The sequence below is a fragment of the Miscanthus floridulus genome, chromosome 17 (genome assembly GCF_019320115.1).
Source record: "Miscanthus floridulus cultivar M001 chromosome 17, ASM1932011v1, whole genome shotgun sequence".
Lineage (NCBI taxonomy): Eukaryota > Viridiplantae > Streptophyta > Magnoliopsida > Poales > Poaceae > Miscanthus > Miscanthus floridulus.
In genome coordinates, this window is record NC_089596.1 from 3,191,677 (window position 1) to 3,209,075 (window position 17,399).

The following is a 17,399-nucleotide window of genomic DNA, read 5'->3' on the forward strand; positions in this document are numbered from 1 at the left end:
GGAAATAGACATGGAGGCAGAGAGGGAACACGGACGGGAGGTGCATGTGCTTGTGTTCGTCAGCTCGGCCGCCATGGACAGCTCGACGAGCTTCGCGAGACAGCGATTTCGGCCACCATTTCCAAATCCAAGAGCATGGGGAGGGAGAGGAGAGGTAGGGGATTCACGTAGGCTAGCTACCTCGGCCGATTGCAGCGCAGGGAAGGAGATCGACGGGCGCTCGAAAGAAGATGAGCGAGGAGTGGATGGCTGCGGAGCTGAGCGGCTCGGCGTGGTGGAGGAGAGTCAAGAGACGAGAGGGGCGCCCCTTGTATAAGCAGCCCGAGGTGGAGCTTGGTTGACCGGCTCGCTCAGCACCCCGGCATGGCCATGGCAGAGCTGGTACGTGGAGGGGCGACTGGTGTGCGTGGTGTAGCAGCCAGTCTGGAGGGAGCCCTGCGCAGGCTGCCGGTCCGGACGGAGGGGACGAGGGAGGCGATAGCGGGGAGGAGAGCCGCCACAGGATCTGGCCGGAGGGGATGAAGGAGGGAGACGGGGTGGGAAGAGCCAGGCGGCGACAGGGAGGGAAGCCGGCGTCGTGAGCACGCACGGGTCGGGTGGGAGGGGCAGGGAGAGAAAAAGCGCTCGCGATTTTCAAATCGCAGCCCTTCGGACGCTTTTCCAATCGCCGTTGTGGGAAGGTAAGCGAACGCAGACGCCACGTTTGCGATGGATGCTGTCGCGAGCCGTTTGGCGGGCATATCCGACTTCTCCCGTCGCGAACGCGCTTATGAGCACAAACAATCAGGGCCATTGCCTGGTGCCCTATGGTCCTGGTGGCGGCCATTCCAAGCTGCCCATTGCAAACGGCACGTATGAATCCAAATAAATTCAATGACGACTCTATGGACACTTAGGGCCTGTCTGGATCACCTTCTCTAAACTTTATTAGAGCTAAAGTAGTCTAAAGTTAGCTCTAAACTTTAACCCACCTCACATTAGAGCATTAGACATCAAAAGTGAGTTAAAGTGCTCTAAAGTTTTTAAAGCTCTAAAGTTTAGAGGAGATGATCCATCAGGCCCACTTATAGAGGATCTTTTTGTTTAAACGAATCCCACTAGCTTTTGGGATGGTTTGATATAGCACTATGCTATAATTACATCTTTTTCGGGACAGATGGTTAGCCTGTTCGGTTGGCTGGTTCATATCGTTGTTGGTTCGTGAAGAAGTACTGCTGGCTGGTTTGTGTGAGAGAAAAATACTGTTCCGGCTGAAAATTTACGATCGTTTACGACAAACCACAGCCAAACGAACAGGCTAGGTGTAGTAACCTCGATTACTAATTTTTGTTAGGAGGTGTTTAAATTCAGGGGCTAAAGTTTAGAGGTGTCACATTGGGTGTCACATGGGATGTTACATGGGAGTATTCCGATAGTAATAATAAAATAAATTACACAAGTCCTCAGTAATTCGCGAGACGAATTTATTAAGCCTAATTAATTCATCATCAGCACATGTTTACTGTAGCGTCATATTGTCAAATCATAAACTAATTAGGCTTAAAAAATTCGTCTTACAAAGTAGTCGCAATATGTGCAATTAGTTATTTTTTTTAGTTTATATTTAATACTCTATGCATGTGTCAAACATACGATGTGATATGGACTAAACTTTAGTGATAGGAACGAAAGAAAAAAAAAATACCATCACACGACTACTGCCACCACTGCACCACAAAAGTCAAGGCTTGTTTGGGAGTTTATGAATTTCATGGCAATCAATTCATTTTCACAATAAATAAAACACAAAAAACAGCGAAAAATCTCACGTCCCCAAATCCCAATAGGGCCTCATCCCACCTAGCTAATTGAGTAATATTTTTGTATAGCAAATACTCAATTTTTTAGAAGCCGGATAAATTTAAATTTGATTAAATTTATAAAAAAACACTAATATTATCTTTTATGCCAAATAAGTGTCATGAGATTAATTACAAATATAATTATAAATACTAATATTTTTTCCTAAAAAGCTGTGATCAAACATAAAAAAAATGACTTGTCTTAAACCTGCGATTGCATTTTTTTGTGAGACCAGAGGCCCAGAGGGAGTAGATTTGACTGCTGGCTTTTCTGGCTTCTGTATGAGTATGACTGGGTGATAGCATAGAGAAAGAGAAAGAAACAAAGCTAAGGAAGACCTTGACACAAGTACTACGTAGTACGAAAACCCTGTAAATTTGTACGTCTTGAGATCATCAGAGCAGCTTTCGTTTTTTGTAGCACACACGGCAACCCTCACAGCTGAGTTGCTCACTCATCGTCGGTGTGGGTTAAAGAAAAAAAGTCGGAATGATTCAGTGGGTTCAGTAAAGAAGAAACAAAAAAAAAAGAAAAAAAAAGAAAAGGACGTACGCAAGGTGCCCCGCAGCAGGCCAATTCGATGGGAACATCATATCCCACTAGCGAAGAGGGTGTTCTTGGCTAGACAAAAATATTGTTTCGACCGAAAAAAGAAGCCAAACAAGCCGGCTCATACCCTCGGCGAACAAACTCGAAGCCGGTGCTGCATAGGCTATGAATGAGCACAGTAACCCCTCGTCAATGTGTTTACAGTACGTGCAGTAGCTAGTCCTAATCCTAATTAGTGCCATTAATCCACTACAGGCACCAGAGAAAGCCTACTAGCAAGATAGGTTCAATTTATGGACGACCTCAGGACCACCAGCCTGTTCGGTTGGCTGGTTCGTATCGTTGCTGGTTCGTGAAGAAGTACTGCTGGCTGGTTTGTGTGAGAGAAAAATATTGTTCCGGCTGGAAATTTACGATCGTTTACGACAAGCCACAGCTAAACGAACAGGTTGCACGCCTGCTGGTTCCCTGTACAAGCACGGCACGACAGTGCACTAGCTAGTCCTAATCCTAATTAGTCCTAATCCTAACTAGTGTCATTATGTATGTTCAGTTTCGGAACATATATCGAAGACTTTGCCTTCACCGTTGAACGCTAACCCATCAGTGTTCTCCGGTTCTGATGTTTAGCTCTACCAAAGAATCCATCGGAACGGAGCCCAACAGTATCAATGCTTAAGGATTCTTTTTTTGTTTTAATAAGTGCAGGGAAATACATGTGAAATGATTAGAACACTTATGGTATAACCTAACTAACGATGTTATGGTTACTCATGGCTTGTCCATGCAATTAGTAAGTGCCAATTTTATCCACTCTTATTGGGGAACAGTAATAAGGTAAGTAGTACTCCGTAGTAGAAGTAATTATCCGTCCCACTCACTTTCTAAGAAGTCAAAATAAATCTTTTAAATTTTGACCGCATATACACAAGGACATATTAATATTTATGTTGTATATATAATTAGTACTATCAGATTAATTATTGAATATATCTTTATAATAATTTTTATTTAAATATATAGATGTTAATAATAATATTTTATAAATTTACTTAATAATTTAGAAAAGTTTGATCAGAAACCTACACAGTACCCTTTTTTCTTTTCTTTTTTTTCGAGAGGAGAAGAATGTGGCCCCGAGACGAATCAGGTGAGGCAGCGCCATAAATAGGCGGGCGGGTGGGCGGGCAACGGCAATCAGCATGTTCGTTTGGCTGTGGCTTGTCGTAAACGATCGTAAATTTCTAGCCGGAACAATATTTTTCTCTCACACAAACCAGCCAGCAGTACTTCTTCACGAATCAGCAACGATACGAACCAGCCAACCGAACAGGCTGAATTTCGTTTTGTTTTCGCCCGGGCCGACGGCGGGCGCATAGCACAGCTCAGCTCAGCTCGTCTCTCGTATCGCTGAGAACGAACCGCCCTGTTCACTTTGGGCGTGATTGGTGGTAGAGTCAGCCTTGTGTCAGGATGGTCAGGTTATACAGGGCCAAAGAAGCTGGGTTGAGTGTGTATAAGTGGTCGTGTTTGGTTGTCTTTGCTGTTGGTCTAGTACAAGATGGGATTATGTTTGGTTGCATACATGCATCAGTTTTTTTTTGTCTGACGCATGAGTCCCTACATACTGAGTGAATCAAGTCATCATGCATCATAAAAAAGGGAGAAATCCAGAAGACAGAGACGTGCGGGATGGAGGAGGACAAACGAATGAAAAGATGCTGACAAAAGGTGCGAGCAGAACAACCAAACATAGCGTAAGTGCACGGAGGGATACATGATGCCCCTTCGCACGTCCTGGTTCGGGCAATCAATCACCCCTTTGCTTATAAATCGTACTTTTTCAACCAACAAATATTATTTTTCAATCACAGCAAATCAACCAACTTACTCTCATGCATGTCTTATCAAGGAAGCCAACGGTACGGAACCGTCAGTTCAGGAGGCCGCCGCACCACGCCCAGTCCTCGCAGCCAGCCAGCCGGCCCGCTCCTCCTCCTATAAAACCTGCCTCCCCTGCGCGCCCGGTCTCCGGCTCCCGTCGCCCGTATATTCCGTCCACCTCTCCCACCCACCCGTGGACATCGATCGATCACTAGCTGAGGTCGTCGGCCATGGCGGAGCGCCAGGAGCAGCAGCAGGAGGTGGCGATCGACGGCGACGCGGCGGAGTGGAAGCAGGTGGCGGAGCTGAGGGCCGTCATCCAAGCCCAGGACCCTTCCTGCAAGGTTCGTCCCCTCGATCTCTCCGTCGTTCCATGATTCCATCCATCCATCCATTGCTCGTGAGTCGTCAGTCATCACATACTCGCATGGCCTACTCCATAGCATGCATATGGCGTGGCCTTGCCTGAATCTGAATTAGGCTAGCATATAGAATAGCATACTGTATGACTAGCATAATGAATGGCACTCTGCCGCTCTGGCGACACTGCCATGTGCATCCGCTCTTCAGTTCAGGGGACGATTCATTCATTTCTGCGAATCATCATCATCATCATTCAGCAACCTACTGCCACAGCTAGGCGGCGTCGTATATCTTGTCTTATACTACCATCAAACTTTTCTTTGAGTTACATACTGTAGATAATTTACCTGCCTTAATTACTGTAATTGTAACTACAGTTACTGCTATTATTAGTAGCCAAATCATAACTGGGCCTCGATCAGAATGAACACCAACCTGTAGCTACCTAAGATCAGGAACTCTGAGAAGTGAGAATCATGCTGATTATTGGCATGCATGTCAAGACCTCAAGATGGAGCAGCCTGCTGTAGACAAATGAGTCATCGCCACTGTTAACTAGAGCTTCTCGTCGCCATTTGCTTCCCTCTGGCACAGAGCCGGCTGCATATGATATGCCCCAAGTGGTACCCCTGGTACGGTTCTTGGCCGTCCGGCCATCGCTTTTGGCGTTGATGGCCGGCCCTGTCACACTTTGCTCATTTGTGGCCGGCCGCGGCCGCTGGTGGTTCAGCATCCGTGTCCAGGACTCCAGGTTGTTAGCAGTTTGCTCATCTGCCCAGCCAACACCCAACGTACAGGTGGTACTGCTTGTGGTTGACACCGCTGCCTGTGTCGTTTCCGAACTGTTTGCTTTGCACCACGCCTCGTTTTCATTTTTCCCAGCTGGGGGTGTTTAAATCCAGGGGTTAAAATTTAGGGATGTCATATTAGGTTATTACGCAGAAGTGTTCGGATAATAATAATAAAATAAATTATAGAAGTCCTCGGTACTTCATGAGACGAATTTATTAAGCTTAATTAACCCGTAATTAGTATATGCTACTGTAGCTTTAATGTAGCACCGCGTTGTCCAACCATGGATTGATTAGGCTAAAAAATCGTCTCATAGATTAATCGTAATCCGTATAGTTAGTTATTTTTTAATCTATATTTAATACTCTATGTATGTGTCAAATATTCGATGGACGAACCTGACAAGTGAAACCCAGGGATCGGAACTGACTGACCGGTAAAAGCTTGTGTGCCCTATTTCCAGAGCTCGTACACTATGGTGTGCATTTTCTAATCACGTGTGCCAGGGAGCCCAAGAAAATTCAGCCACAGATCAATCCATATGCATACGATTGTGCTTGTGCACCTAACTTGGTCATCTCATGTATTCCTCGCCCTCGGTTCCTCCATTGACTTCTCCTTCAGCCTATTCGTTTGTTGGTTTCAGTCAGCCCAAACCAGTCAGTTAACAGGGTTTTCTCAAAAAAAAAAAAAAAACAACAACCAGTCTAAACCAACCCAAAAACCGACCAGCGAACAAACCGCTTCACTTCACCCCAGCACCCCTTGATTCATCGTCACAATATATAGAAAATTAAATTCAGACAAGTATATTATGATGATAGCAACAGATAGTAGTACGTATGTACTTATATGATTCTTTTTCCTTTCAGAGATTGTGTGATGGAAAATGTGCACACGCTACCTGTAGGCAGCTACTAGTACTAGTACAGTTGGGTGGATGGTGCACGCAGCCGTGTGGCGTGGGCTTGAGGGCTCGTTTAGTTGGTAAAATTTTTGACGAATAGTACTGTAGTATTTTCGTTGTTATTTGATAATTAGTGTCTAATTATAGTTTAATTAGGCTTAAAAGATTCGTATCGTGAATTCCGTCTAAACTATATAATTAGTTTTATTTTTTATTTATATTTAATACTTCATGCATATGTCAAAGATTTGATGTGATAGAGAATCTTGAAAATTTTTGAAAACTAAACACTACCCCATTTCATTTCGGCCATGCATCACTCGTGGTGCACAGAAAAGCCCCCCATAAATGGTGCCCACGACTCAAGGACACCAAGCAACTAGCCCGTCTGTCAATCCCCCTCCCTCTTAATATTAGCCCGTGTTTAGTTGGTGAAAAGTTAAAAATTTGGCTACTACAGTACTTTCATTTTTATTTAGCAATTAGTGTTCAATTATGGACTAATTAGGCTCAAAATGTTCGTCTCGTAATTTTCAACCAAACTGTGCGATTAGTTTTTTTTTGTCTACATTTAATGCTCCATGCACATATCACAAGATTCAATATGACGGGTACTGTAGCACTTTTTGGGAAAACTTTTCGCGAACTAAATCAGGTCTTAATCTCGCGTCACACCAGCGGCCTAACCAATTGATCACGACGTGATGACGATGAAATGAAACTGCCACCCAAATCCATTTTATTTTACTCCACTCTACTCAATTTTTGGATGCTTAATTCAAGCAATCAAAAGGGTTGAGAACTGAATGATTTATGGGCAACCATCACTCAATTTTTCTAATCCTTATATCTAAATTAAAGTGCCATATCAAATCTCTCTTTAACTAAAACCCCCCCTCCTCTCTCCCTCCCCTCTTCCTCCTAGGCCCACCAACCTAGATTACGCCGCTCGCCCCTGCCTTCCCGTTGGGCTCCGGTGGCTCCTCGCCGTCGAATTTGTTGCCGTGCACCACATCCACACGCTAAAATCCATCCCATATGTCTCCTCTCTCCCTTCTTCATCATCTCTGGCTGAGCGCCGCCACCATCTCCTGTTTAGCTCCCGGGTCTGTTCGGCTGGTATTAAAATCGACTGATAAGCCGACTGAAGCTAATTTGTTGTGAGAGAAAAATACTGTAGATTCTAGCTGATAAGTTCAAACGAACAGGCTATCACCGTGACATACATGGCTAATTTTTTCAGGTGTCAACCTCTTAATTCATTTAAGATAATCATTGGACATAATTAGCAAAGAATTACTTCTCAGGTAAAAAAAAACTTGTTTGATAGAACTTCTGAATTGAGTCTGGAAGTCGTTCTGAGAGCTCTGCCAAATACTCCGAACTCTGAACCTTAATCCCACACCCTAATCTTGCCTGCGATGGGGAAGAAAGGCCATTACATCTTTGGATTGGGCACAAACAATGTGAGTGAGAGCGACGAATTTTGAATCACTAAATAAAAGTTTAGCTTTACTCGATCTCTTATTTTGTTCATTCACATGCATCTCAAAAACTCATTTTTGAAGGTAAAAAAAGTTTACTACTCAACCTGTATGCTCATCTATCACCTATGCAATTGTTTCCCATCACCGACGTAATGCGCACAGGAGGAGGACGACTACACGCTGCGGAGGTTCCTGCGGGCGCGGGACCACAACATCGGCAAGGCGTCGGCGATGCTGCTCAAATACCTCAAGTGGAAACCAACAGCGAAGCCCCACGGCGCGATCCCGGCGTCGGAGGTGGCACGGGAGGTGGCGCAGGCGAAGCTGTACCTGCAGGGGTACGACAGGGAGGGCCGGCCCCTGATCTACGGCTTCGGCGCGCGGCACCACCCGGCGCGGCGGGACCTGGAGGAGTTCAAGCGCTTCGTCGTCCACGTCCTGGACGCCACCGTCGCGCGCCTGCCTCCGCCCGGTCCCGGGCGGCAGGAGAAGTTCGCCGCCGTCGCCGACCTCAAGGGCTGGGGCTACGCCAACTGCGACATCCGGGGGTACCTGGCGGCGCTGGACATCATGCAGAGCTACTACCCGGAGCGCCTCGGCCGCGTCTTCCTCGTCCACGTGCCCTACGTGTTCATGGCCGCCTGGAAGATCGTCTACCCGTTCATCGACGACAACACCAAGAAGAAGTTCGTGTTCGTGGCGGATAAGGACCTCGACAGGACGCTCCGGGAGGCCATTGATGACTCCCAGCTCGCGGAGATCTATGGCGGCAAGCTCAAGCTGGTCGAGACGTCGGCAGACGACAGCAACTGAAAACTGATCGATCGAGATGAAGTGAGCAGAGAGCAGTATAGTACGTACGTGCGCGGGCTATATTCATAGACGGACGGACACTCGAGTACGTGTCAGAGATTGAAATATATGATGCTATATATATCGTAGCAGCTAGGCGAATTAGCAATTGCAAGTGATGTCATCTTGTACAAGACACGCAGAAAGAAAGATGCATGGCTTCTGTAATCTGTATGCTCTCCTCTGTAACCAGACGGTGATCAGTGCAAATAATATTACACTTCTAGGTGCCTGTTATTTTTATTGTTTAGAAAACGTGTTTGTGACCCCCCGAGCGCTCCTCCACGGGCGCCTTGGGGGCAAACCACCTGCGCCGCCAAGACCTCCCCTCTCTGCTTCCTCTCCGGCCGCCGTCGCCGCCCTCTAGCGTGCGGCAGCGGTGGCAAGCGGCTGCCCCGAAAAAAGGGAGCCGTCGCGACCTCCACTGCCCCTCTCTCCTACGCCACCCCTCTGAAAGCATTTAGGCTCCTAGTTGGATTTCGGTGATTAATGACAATACGTGATTACTGTGACTAACGTGTGTTTTGCAGAGGCAATTAAGTTAGGTCACAGTAATGGAGATCGATTGGGCAATCATGGTAGTCATACCTCTACAATGGAAATCGTTTCAGTTTTCAAAGAATGGACGACAAGGTTAAGGATGGACCAGTTCTAAGTGTCGTTTGATGTTGAAGAGACACTTAGAATAGTTTAGGACTTTGTTTTTCCATTGGCCATACTATTAAGGGCGCGTTTAGTTCCCAAATTTTTTTGGGTTTGGCTACTGTTTGGCCACTGTAGCACTTTCGTTTGTATTTGGTAATTAGTATCTAATTATGGACTAATTAGGTTCAAAAGTTTCGTCTCGCGATTTCTCACCTAACTGTGCAATTAGTTTTTTTCGTCTACATTTAGTACCCCATGCATGTGCCGCAAGATTCGATGTGACACTTTGGGGTGAAAATTTTTTGGAACTAAACAGGCCCTAAGGGGGTATGGACGGGTAGCTTGACCTAGGTGAGTCTAGTGAGTTAGGTGTGGTGCACACTTGCTAAATCTAGCACTAGGTAGCTCTAAAATAGCCCTTATATCTATTGGAGCAAACTTCATTCACGTATGATCGAGAGTTGGAAGTGAATTGAGGGTCAAATACTGACCGGACGCTGACTTCGGTGTGGCCGGACGCTGGCGCAGAGTCCGGTCAGTTCATTTGATCAAGGTGAAGTCGTCTGAAAGTGATCGGACGCTGAGTCCCAACGTCCGGTCGACTCCAGTAAGGTTCTAGAGAGGGAAAATCACGTCTGAACGCGTTCCGTTAGTGCTGACCGGACACTGTCCAGCGTCCGGTCACTACTTGATCACTGGAGTTCGGGGTGAACTGACCGGAGCGTTCGGTCAACATGACCGGAGCATCCGGTCACCCCGCAGAGGCACATAACGGTTCGTTTTTCAGCCCATGTTATAAATACTTCCTCCATTCGTGTGTGGGGGGTACTTTTGCTCATTTCAACAGCTAAAAAACACATTTGAGAGTGCCAAGAAGAGCAAGATCCTAGTGAGGTGATTGAGATTTGAGAATCCAAAAGAGAGCCCTCATTAGTGAGATCAAGAGTAGCAAAGTGTGCATCCACCCTTCTCATTAGGCTTGTCGTGGTCAAGTGAGAGTTTGTGCTCGTTACTCTTGGTGATCGCCATCACCTAGACGACTTGGTGGTGATTGGGAGCTTGGTGATCATCCAGCGGAGCTTGTTGATGACCCAACTCAAATTATGAGCGGTTGTGGGTGATTCACCGTGACGGAGTGTCAAAGAATCAACCCGTAGAGAGCACTTGATCCTTGCGTGGATCAAGGGGGAGCTACACCCTTGCACGGGTGCTCCAACGAAGACTAGTGGGGAGTGGTGACTCTCCGATACCTCGGCAAAACATCGCCGCGTTCCTCATTCTCTCTTTACTTTGAGAATTTACTTTGACGATTCAATACTTGTCTTTACATTCATAGAATTTCCATGCTAGAGTAGGATTGGAACTTAGGTTGTAAGTCTTTTTGTGCGATAGAACATTAGAAACACTTTCTAGGCACAAACGGTTAATTGGGCTAACCATATGATTTAATTATTGCAAAGAAATTTAAAATTAGCCCAATTCACCCCCCTCTTGGGCATCTTGATCCTTTCAATTTGTATCAGAGCCTCATGCTCACGTATTTAGGCTTAACCGTCTTGAGAAAGATGTCTCACGGTGATGGACCTCCTCCTATCTTTGAGGGGGATGATTTTCCATATTGGAAAATTCGCATGGAGGCGTACTTAGAAGCTCTAGATGTTGGAATACTTAGAGCCGCCTCACAAAGCTTCCCAAAACCTCAGGATGCTACACACCTACAAGGAGATGAGGTGAATTACGAGAAATGGAATGTAAAGGCTCGAAACACCATCTTTAGAGGCCTTTGTAAAGATATGTTCAATAGGGTGAGGAACCACAAAGACGCCCACGCACTATGGTCGGACGCTTGTGCGCTCCATGAGGGAACAAAGAGTGAGCATGAGGAACGCTATCATCTTGTTATGAAAAAGCTTAACTTTTTTGAAATGCTTCCTAAAAAATATGCTAATGAGATATACTCACGTTTGAATATTCTTGTAGAGGAAGTCAATGGGCTTAGACTCACTCAAATACAACCATCCGATGTTGTAAGAAAGATTTTGAGTGTCCTCCCCATTGACAAATATGGGCATATTGTGACCGTGCTTCATCAAGGTGATCTTTCCACCGCTACATCGACACAAATCTTGGGAAAGATCAATGCTCATGAGATGTATATGCACATCATGCCACAAGATGGCTCATCCTCTACAAAGAAAAAAAAAGATTTAGCATTCAAAGCTAGCCAAGAGAAGGGCAAAGCAAGGCTTGAGCATGGGAGCTCAAGTGATGATGAAATTAATGATGAAAGCCTTGCTCTTATGGTGAAAAGAAACACCAAGATGTTAAAGAAGCTCAACAAGAGTGGCATCAAGTTCGATGGCAAGAAGAAATTCTTCACAAGCTCTAGAAGGAAGCCAATCTCGGAGATAGATTGCTATAATTGTGGAGAACTTGGTCATCTAGCACATCAATGCACAAAGCCTAAGAAAGACAAGTACAAGAACAAGTACAAGGGCAAGAAAGATGACTCAAGCAATAAAGAAGAAGATGAGAAGAAAAGGAACAAGCCATACAAGAAGAGAGATGGCAAGAAGGACTTCCATAAGAAGAAGAAGAGTGGAAAGGCATACATTGTCAGTGATTGGCTCACAGACATTGATTCATCAAGTTGCTCATCCAATGATGATAGTGATAATAAGAAGGTGGCCGCCATTGTCATTGACTCTTTATCATCTTCACCGGCACCACCGCCATCATCCCCTACACACCTATGCCTTATGGCCAAGGGTGATCGCAAGGTATCAAATGATGATAGTAGTGGTGATGAACATGCTAGCAATGATGATAGCGATAGTGATGATGATGAATATGAGTCACCTTCCTATGATGATCTTGTTAAATTGCTAAATCAATACACTAAGATCATTAGAAAGAGTAGAGCTAAGAATGAAAAACTAGAGGCTAAGAATGATTCACTTTTAGCAAAATGTGATATAGCAGAAAAGACTAGTGTTGAGCTTAGAGAAGAAAATGATGCTATATCATCCAAACTCAAGGAGATCAAGCCTTCTAAGAAAGAGCTTAAAGATAAACATAATAAACTTGAGGGAATGAACAAAGAGATCATCACTAACCACAACAAGCTAAAAGAAGAATACACTACTCTTAAGATTAATCATGATAATCTTGTCATTGCTAAAGAATTTCTATCCTATGAGCCACATGATGCTACTAACAATGTTGTTAAGATTGATATAGCTACATCATGTGATGATTTGATCATTGAGAGCATTGAGCAAAGTTCTAGTAGCAAGGACAAGCAAGTGGTTGAGGTCGATGATTATGATGAGTTTGTCAAGCTCAAGAATGATAATGAAAAGCTCAAGAAAGATTTTGAAGAAATCAAAAGCCAAAACACTATTGAGCTAGAAACTCTTGATCATGATAGTGATTTGATGCTTGAGAATGAGAAGCTAAAAGAAGAGAATAAGAAGCTCAAGGAAGAGAAAAACAATGATGCTCTCAAGGAAGAGAACAAGAAGCTCAAATTAGAGAAAGAGCATCTCAAGATTGGATTGAGCAAGTTCACAAAAGGCAAACATCTACAAAGTGAGCTACTTATGAACACCATCATGAAGATGGATAGAAGTGGTATTGGGTATTTGGCAAACCAAGAGAAGAAGGCTCAAGCTCAACAACAACACAAGTCAAAGTCAAAGCCAAAGAGATGCTTCGAGTGTGGACATGAAGGTCACTTTGCCCATGAGTGCCAAAATCTACTACCATAACCCTTGCCTAAGCATGCTAGACCTTTTGCCTTCAATGCTCACTACATGCTTAGAAAGGATTTTAGTGGAAAGATGAAAGTCATGTTCTTAGGACCTCCAAACAAGAATAGGTCTAAAAAAATTGGGTTGCAAAGTCACTTGTTGAGAAGGTGAAGGGTCCTCAACAAGTTTGGGTTCCTAAAGCTTGATCTCTTGTGTGTAGGTGAACTATAAGACCGGTGGAAGTCATTGGTTTATTGATAGTGGTTGCATACAACATATGACTGGTGATCCTCATATATTCACCTCACTTGATGAAGAAGTAGATGGACAAGAAAGTATCATATTTGGAGATAATTCAAAGGGCAAGGTTAAAGGATTGGGTAAAGTGGTAATATCAAATGATTATTCTATCTCAAATGTGCTATATGTTGCTTCATTGAGCTTTAACTTGCTATCTGTTGGATAATTGTATGATCTTGGCTTTCAATGCTTGTTCACCGAAATGAAAGTTATTGTATCTAAGAAGGATGATGATCAAGTCATATTCAAAGGATTTAGATACAACAACCTATATCTAGTGGATTTCACCTCCAAAGATGCAAATTTGAAGACATGCCTATTCACCAAAACAATACTTGGGTGGCTATGGCATAGAAGACTTGCTCATGTTGGGATGAGCTCACTAAAGAAGTTAATGAAGAATGATTTGGTGAGAGAGTTGAAGGATGTGAAGTTTGAGAAGGACAAGCTTTGTAGTGCATGTCGAGCAGGCAAGCAAGTTATAAATACTCATCCAACCAAAGCATTTATGTCAACCATAAGAGTGCTAGAACTCCTTCACATGGATTTATTTGGACCAACAACATACAAAAGTTTGGGAGGAAATCTTTATTGTCTTGTGATTGTTGATGACTATTCAAGATACACATGGGTATGCTTTCTTTATGACAAATCCAAAGTTGCAAGTTGCTTCAAGAAATTTGCTAAGAGAGCACAAAATGAATTTGAAGTGAAGTTCAAGAAGATTAGAAGTGACAATAGGAAGGAATTTGACAACACAAACATAGAAGCTTATTATGATGAAGTTGGGATCAAGCATAAGATATCCGCAATATATACTTCTCAACAAAATGGTGTAGTTGAGAGAAAGAACCGGTCATTGATCACTCTTGCAAGAACAATGCTAGATAAATACAACACCCCTGAAGCTCTATAGGCGGAAGCTATCAACATCGCATGCTATGCATCCAACCGCCTATTTCTTCAAAAGTTTCTTGGTAAGACATCTTATGAGTTGCTCAATGGGAAGTCGCTGGGCGTCTCCTTCTTTAGGGTATTTGGTTACAAATGCTACATCTACAAGAAGTGTCAACACCTAGGAAAGTTTCAAAGACGTTGTGATATTGGCTTTCTTGTTGGTTACTCATCAAAGTCTAAAGCATATAGAGTATTTAATTATGCCACCGGCTTGGTTGAAGAAACATATGATGTGGAATTTAATGAATCTAACGGTTTCCAAGGAGCACATAAGAATTATGATGATATAGGTGATGAACCATTGAGGGAGGCCATGAAGAACATTTCAGTTGGAGACATCAAGCCTAAAGATGATGAAGATTATGTACAAGTGATTGATCCACCTTCTTCATCAAGTGTGCCATAAGATGGTAATAAAGATAGGAGAGTAGAAAATGAAGACACTCATATCTCCTATGATCAAATGGTGGTATAAGCACAAGATGTTGATGCTCCACAACCTCCTTCTCAAGTGGTCAATAGAAGAAATACACCTCTACTATAAGATCATCCACAAGACCTCATCATAAGGAGTCCATCAAAGGGTGTAATGACTCGCTCACAAAAACTTACTTCATTTATTGCTCATCACTCTTTTGTATCTTGCTTTAAGCCTACTAAGGTAGAAGAAGCTCTTCAAGATCTGAATTATATAAATGTCATGCATGAAGAGTTGAACAACTTCACCCACAATGAAGTTTGGACTCTTGAAGAGCGGCCAAAAGGTGCAAGAGTCATTGGAATAAAGTGGGTGTTCCGCAACAAGCAAGATGATCAAGGTGTAGTTGTGAGAAACAAGGCAAGACTAGTTGCAAAGGGGTTCTCTTAAGTTGAAGGTTTGGATTTTGGAGAGACCTTTGCACCAGTTGCAAGACTAGAAGCCATCCGTATCCTCCTTGCATATGCATCACATCATGACATGAAATTATATCAAATGGATGTGAAAAGTGTATTTTTAAATTGCTTTATTAATAAACTAGTCTATGTTGATCAACCTCCCGGGTTTGAAGACCCTAGATATCCTAATCATATTTATAGGTTGTCCAAGCCATTATATGGGCTTAAGCAAGCCCCAAGAGATTGGTATGAGCATCTTCGGGACTTCCTCATTGAGAAGGGCTTCACCATTGGGAAGGTCGACACCACACTATTCACCAAGAAGCTTGATGAGCACATCTTTATTTGTCAAGTGTATGTTGATGATATCATCTTTGGATCATCAAATGAAGATTCTTGCAAAGAGTTTGGTGAATTAATGTCGAAGGAGTTTGAGATGTCAATGATTGGAGAGCTTACATTCTTTCTTGGTTTTCAAGTTAAGCAAATGAGAGAAGGGATTTTTATCTCTGAAGAGAAATATACAAATGATCTTCTCAAAAGATTCAAGATGGATGAATGTAAGCCAATCAAGACACCAATGCCAACTAATGGACATCTCGACCTAGATGAGGGAGGTAACACGGTTGATCAAACTCTCTACCGCTCTATGATTGGTAGCTCGTTATATTTAACCGCATCTAGGCCTGACATCATGTTTAGTGTGTGTATGTGTGCTAGATTTCAAGCTAATCCTAAGGAAACTCATTTAATTACCGTAAAAAGAATCCTTAGGTATCTTAAGCACACACCAAGCATTGGCCTTTGGTATCCGAAAGGAGCTATATTTGAATTAGTTGGCTATTCTAATTCAGATTATGCCGGTTGCAAAGTTGATAGAAAAAGCACATTCAGCGGGTGCCATTTGCTTGGTAGATCACTTGTGTCTTGGTCCTCCAAGAAACAAAATAGTGTGGCTTTGTCCACCGCCAAAGTGGAATACATTGCAACGGGTGCTTATTGTGCATAAATACTTTACATAAAGTAAACTTTGCTAGACTATGGTGTAGTTCTAGAAAAGGTACATCTTTTGTGCGATAATGAAAGTGCGGTAAAACTTGCAAATAATCTGGTTCAACACTTTCGCACCAACCACATAGATATCCGTCATCACTTTCTTAGAGATCATGTTGCAAAAAATGATATTTCATTAGAAGGTATAAAGACCAAGGATTAATTAGCGGATATCTTTACTAAACTGCTAGATGAGGCGACCTTTTGTCAAATGTGAAATGAGCTCAATGTTCTTGATTATAGTAACTTCACTAAAAAATGAGCTTGTGTTGTCCCTTGCATTGCATTGTAATATACAACATGTTTAATTTTTGGTAATACGTATAGGGCTTGTCTGACATGGTTAAGATAACCACCGTAAAGCGTGTGAAGAAGCTTAACCTTGGATCAAACTTGACAAACAACTAGATTTATTTTTAAGTATTGCATTGCATATGCATGAATGTTGTTTTGTCGTTGTTGATGCAAAAGTGGATCTGCAAACACAAAGGGCTAATACCCGAATCGATATCCAAAGCGTGCCAGTCGATTTGACCTGATAATCGACAAGGATGAAGATACGAACACTTTGGTCCTGACAACAGCGATACGCCCGGAAGTCATGGCCAAGAGGTGCTCACGCGGAACTCAAGAATCGCCGAAGGTCGCACTGAAACGATGCAGCTCGCCGAATCAATGAGAACTCGTAAAAAAGGAAAAATATGCAAATTGACGAAGTCGCCGAAAAGTAAGTAGATGCGAATAGGAGTAAAAATTGGTTTTGATATTGATTAATATATCTATTACATTGCCCCCTACTCCATATTTATACCCTGATCTAAAGAGATACAACCAAACACAACTAGGACACCGATCCCATATCTAAGGAAACACGTGACTCTTACATGAATCATACCCTAACAAATATAGAAAAGGAAATCAACTCCTATCTATTTCCCTGTCCGCCTCAATTACGATGGAAATCTCACCGTCCTCCTTCCCATCGGCATACTCCCTACTTCATCGGCAGTAGTCTTCAAGTCTTCCTTCATCGGCATACTCCCTGTTTCATCGGCAGTAGTCTTCAAGCCTCCCTTCATCGGCATACTCCCTGTTTCATCGGCAGTAGTCTTCAAGCCTCCCTTCATCGGCATACTCCAT

At 43.4% G+C, this 17,399-nt stretch overlaps 1 protein-coding gene across 1 annotated transcript; it reads left to right on the forward strand.

The window, feature by feature from the left end:
• Window positions 1-4,408: 4,408 nt before the first annotated feature.
• Window positions 4,409-8,913, forward strand: LOC136517866 (uncharacterized). Its single transcript, XM_066511523.1, has 2 exons — window positions 4,409-4,619; window positions 7,987-8,913. The coding sequence occupies exons 1-2, from the start codon at window positions 4,506-4,508 to the stop codon at window positions 8,635-8,637; spliced, it is 765 nt and encodes a 254-aa protein (XP_066367620.1). The 5' UTR covers window positions 4,409-4,505; the 3' UTR covers window positions 8,638-8,913.
• Window positions 8,914-17,399: the final 8,486 nt, after the last annotated feature.

Coding starts and splice junctions, on each gene's coding strand:
- LOC136517866 (XM_066511523.1), top strand. CDS start 4,506: ATGGCGGAGCGCCAGGAGCAGCAGCAGGAGGTGGCGATCGACGGCGAC. Junction 4,620..7,986: donor CCCAGGACCCTTCCTGCAAG/GTTCGTCCCCTC, acceptor TAATGCGCACAG/GAGGAGGACGACTACACGCT.